This window comes from Papaver somniferum, chromosome 1, assembly GCF_003573695.1.
Source record: "Papaver somniferum cultivar HN1 chromosome 1, ASM357369v1, whole genome shotgun sequence".
NCBI lineage: Eukaryota > Viridiplantae > Streptophyta > Magnoliopsida > Ranunculales > Papaveraceae > Papaver > Papaver somniferum.
This window is the reverse complement of record NC_039358.1, coordinates 180,793,640-180,798,456: the sequence shown is the minus strand read 5'-3', so window position 1 is coordinate 180,798,456 and position 4,817 is coordinate 180,793,640. Positions and strand designations below refer to the sequence as shown.

Here is a 4,817-nt window from a genome sequence, read left to right as displayed (position 1 = left end):
ACGGAGTGATCAGCCAAGTCATGGCTTACCTGTACAGCCTCCAAACGATCACTCGAAGATGGCTGGACGTAATGCTATTTTAAGATGCTTAATCCGCGACTTACCCCGTTAAGCCTTAAAACAGCGATGCTTCATACATGATGAATATATTTGATGCATTGCATGCATAGAATACACACGATATTTCATAAATATCGACTCCCTAAATAACTTAGTTATTTAATCTAGCATCACATGTTACTTTCTGTGGGTCCCACGATCCACACACTCGAGACATTAATCATGTCACAAACTGGGGATACTTACTGGGGTATTGGTCTGGCGGTTTACAGCGTGCAGCGCACAACGCGCCATCACAAGAACGTGTCAGGAAGACATGGACGGTTAGTGAAGATGAGAGAAGTGGGCAAGACTAGTCGTGTGACACTAACACACACAACTCCACTACTCCATCACTCCACTTCCTCCACTTCCCATGAGAGACGTGGGTAAGGCTCAATGACTTGTATAAATAGGTTCTCCTCCCTATTTCCAAAAAAAAGACGAAACAAAAATCAAGTGTGGATACAACGTATTCCAACACCAGAACTGATAGCTTACATTCTGCAAGCCAGTTCAGCTTTCTGATACAAGTCATAAAACAGCCAACACCTTCACAATATCAACTTTCTTCGCTTCCCTCCCTAAGATCAACCCCATCTCCTTCACTTTATGACCGAAGTAAGTCTGGAACGACCATTTATTGGTTTAGGCCAGAATTGTACATATTGATTTCTCGAATCACAAGCACTCCCGTGCAGTGCATTTGTTTAGGGTTTAGATTCATTGCTCATCCACACACCCCAAATTACCAAAACCGGCAGAAATAGTTTTCACCCATAAACAGATAGCAGTTATAGGATAATCAAAATTCAAAAGATAGAGAATTATCGCAAAATCTCATTTTGGGATAACTCTGTATTCGGGAGTTAAGTAACCTAAATTCACTACCGATTATGGTAGCATTTTAGCTAAAGGTCTACTTTAATCGGGAATCAAGATAACTTTATTTACTATCGATTATAGGATAATCAAAATTCAAAAGATAGAGGGTTTTATTTTGGGGATACTTTATATTCGGAAGTTATATAAACTAAATTGACTTCCGATTGTGGATTAACTTCCCGATTATAAAGTTATCTACCGATTGTAAAGGGTAGTTTGACCATTAAAAAAATGGGAGATAAGGAATGACTTCATTTTACGTTAGAATGACTTTTTTTGGTCTCTGTGTCGCCCCTAATTCCTTTGGAGTCCCCTCAAATCAATTTTGTGATCTTAGTCGATCTAAAACTATTTATACAAGTCAACAACACATACGATGTCATCTTTCTTTTTAATCGTACAGGCACGGCCCTCTATTTATGTCTGAACAGGCACGGCCTTGAGCTTATAAAAACCTCGTAGAAACCCCAAAAAGAGAAATTAGTCAGAGCAGAGGGGGGAAATGGCGAGAAATTCATCATCAGCACTACTTCGAAGTCTTCTTCTTTCTCGTAAGAACAAACCCTTTTCTTCTGCTTCGATCAAAACCCTAACAACAAGTACTCAAATCTCTTCATCTAGTTTTGGTAATATACTTGATAATCAGATGAAACCCTTGTCTTCTTTTGCTTCAACTTGTGTTCCTCTCTTCTCTTCCCTCTATTTCTCTTCATCAGCTCGATCTTTCTGTTCTTCTTCATCATCTAGTAAGTACTATTCTTGGTTTCTTTTATTTTGTCTGATTTGACTGAATTTGTTGAAAAAATTATAACTTCTTTGAGGATTTCAGGTGCATCTAATTTTGTCGTTATCAACTCAGAACACGGGTTTAACAGTTCTCTCAAGAAAGCTCAAGGTGAGTTGTTAAGACCACTGGGGTGCCTACTTTACTTAAGAGTTTGTCTTTGTTGATTGTAAACATTGAATTTGTTGAATTTCTTATCATTGCAGATGATAACTTGCCGGCAATCTTCTACTTCACTGCTGTCTGGTGTCCTCCATGTAAGTTTTCGATCTTATAAATCTTGGTGTTGGATTCAACCCATTGTCTATTTGAAGATTTCTGCACATATAGAAAACTAGTACTATGTCACCAGTGGAATCAGCCTGTTGCTTGAACTATAAATATAGCACGTTGTAGTTAGAGTTATCGAGAGCTAAGAAGTATTTTAAAGAATTCATTCAGCAATTGAAAGTCCAGACTTTGGTCTGTTCTTCTTCCCATTTCCGTGAACCACTATATTCCTCAAGTAGGTTTCAACAGACATAATCTTAGTCAAGTTGACGGTGTGATTTTCACATATTGAGTTTTAAGCAATTAATATAAGAACTAAACATGTGGTCAAGTAGTTTATTACCAGTATTATGAAAATTCTGCAGCATATCCAGCTTGATTGACTCCATTACCCAAATCCAATACACTGCATTATATATAAACCGGAGAGACAAGCCAATCAAATCAAGAGATTCAGATTGCATATTGAAGAAGTTAGGGTTTCTTGATGGAATTCTAATTGTTTCCGTAAAGATTAGATTTGATTATGTCATTCCTTCCACAAAGTGAAAACACGAGTACAAGTGTAGAGAACTACTTCATATTATTTAAGTGGGAAGTAGGAACGGATGAGCAGTTTAAAATACATTTCCGTCTGGGAATGACTAGGTTATCTGAGCCAATGAATGTCCGCCTGGGAATGACTAGGTGGTCTGAGCCAATGAAGTAGTAGAATTGTTGACTCTACTCAATTAGTCAAATCGAGCAGTAGCTAGCTAAATCTTTATTGGTTAACTTCCATTATAGTTTGAAACTAAATCTTGTTTTTTTTGTTGATGGTATTAGGCAAACTAATTTCTCCCATCATTGAAAGTTTGAGCAAGAAATATCCACACGTGACGACCTTCAAAGTCGACATTGATCAGATAACAAGGATTTTGAGCACATCCGCGGATGTATAATTTCGATAGTTTTTAGTTTATGATTTGCTTAAATTTCTGTTCGCTTCATGGAGAGTTAATTGAGAGTTTTTTTCTTGCAGGAGGAAATCCGGAAGAAACTAGAGGAACTGAATATTATGTCTGTGGTAAAGTTACTTAACCCTAAACTGTTTTGAGAATGTTGTGAACGTTTTCGTGTTCGTTTTCTAGTAATAATAAACAAAGTATTTTTGCTTTTAATGTTAAAATTATGTAACTCCATGTTTAAGCTTGTGCATTACAAAGAGTAGGTTATTTGAAGAGACTTTAGGCTGCTAGATGGGAATGATAAGTAGCTAGTAATAACCGGAGCTTATGCCTGTTATAAAACAACATCTTCATCTTCAGTGTTCTACTTAGACCTAATAAACTTGATCTGTTCAGTGAAGTGCTAAATGGATTTAACTTAAATCTTGATGATAAAACAAATATAACTGTAAATCTGTAGTATGGAACTATCCCTTTTAGCGTATACGGAAAGGTAATGACTAGTCTTAGATATTGCTCTTTAGTTACGGAAAATAATGAAGACAAGGCATGGGTATCTAGCTAGCAAGAAGTGAAGATAAACAAGTTCACCTTAAAACAAAATGAAGATAAATAACATATAGACTGAAGATAAATGAATAAAATGAGAGTGAGACAGGTGTTGCTGAGGTTAGCTTCAAATCTCTCTTTAATCTCTCACTAAAAACGAAATTAGAGTGTGAGAGAGAGAGAGAGGTGGAGGGACACTCATGACTTGATAGTACCTTTTCGGTAATTAATTTTTACCTGCTCCCTCGAGAAAGCAAAGCTGTGTAATACTGTACACACTCTTTGCTTTCTCCAGGGAGCGAGCGAGCAAGTAAGTAAAAAAGGAGGGGGGTCATGATCGTAACTGGTGATAATAGTTACAAAGAAGGGTTGATTCTGTGTTTTGTAATGTAGCATCAGAAGTAAGGTGATTCAAATGAAAGCAAGTAATGGCAAAGTCCTGGCCTAAATCAGCTGGTAGTGAAGTTTCACCCTGTAAGAAACTAGTTGCCAGTTGATCTCATCAATCAAAATACTTAACATTGGTCTTAGGTGATCTGTTCTGGTGGGGCTATGTGAACTAATAGCCTCAAATAGCCTTCTAGATATGGCATCAAAGTGTTCCCTAGGGAAAAGGGTACCTTATAGCTCCAAGTAAAAGAGGTGGCATCACAGTTCATATTCTGCACCAATGCTTCATTTGAATGGTTTCGTATCACTTATCGAGGTCTAGACCCTATGATTTTAGCTTCGTGGGACAACTATTGAAATCTTATGATATATATGCTTGATTGAATTTATCTCGTCTTTGTTCCCCAGAATTTTTTAAACCTCCCGTAGTGGATGAAGTGCTGAGGAGGGTTTTTTCTTACTTGTTCTTTTTATATTTTGCAGCCAACAATTCACTTCTTTCAAAACGGGAAAAAGGCTGACGAAATGGTGGGTGCAGATGTTGCACGACTGAACCAAATTGTGGAAAGGCTTTACAGCACCAAGAACTAATCAGTCGTCTATCCCCTAAGTCTAAGCTGCTAAGTAAAGACAGAGATGAGGTTTGGAGTATGTGTAGCACGTAGTGCTGCCATTAAATTGGGTATCCTGTGTTTTAAAGTTTTTGTTTTAGAAACTTGAAGAGTAGTTCAGTAGAAATGGTTATAAAGGAGGAAAGCAAGGATTTTATTGTTTTAAACAGTACCTGCTGCGAGTTTTTTCTCGTCTTCTTTGTTCTCACACAGTTATAGAAGAGTTTATTTACAACATTTTTCTCATTCTTTCTTCTTGGTGTAGAGGATAAGCATTTTCAT

The 4,817-nt window shown here is 37.2% G+C and overlaps 1 protein-coding gene across 1 annotated transcript; it reads left to right on the top strand.

The window, feature by feature from the left end:
- The first annotated feature begins 1,466 nt into the window (after positions 1-1,466).
- Positions 1,467-4,817, top strand: LOC113309141 (thioredoxin O2, mitochondrial-like). The gene is made up of 6 exons (XM_026557559.1): positions 1,467-1,730; positions 1,814-1,879; positions 1,975-2,025; positions 2,864-2,973; positions 3,060-3,104; positions 4,408-4,817. The coding sequence occupies exons 1-6, from the start codon at positions 1,487-1,489 to the stop codon at positions 4,513-4,515; spliced, it is 624 nt and encodes a 207-aa protein (XP_026413344.1). The 5' UTR covers positions 1,467-1,486; the 3' UTR covers positions 4,516-4,817.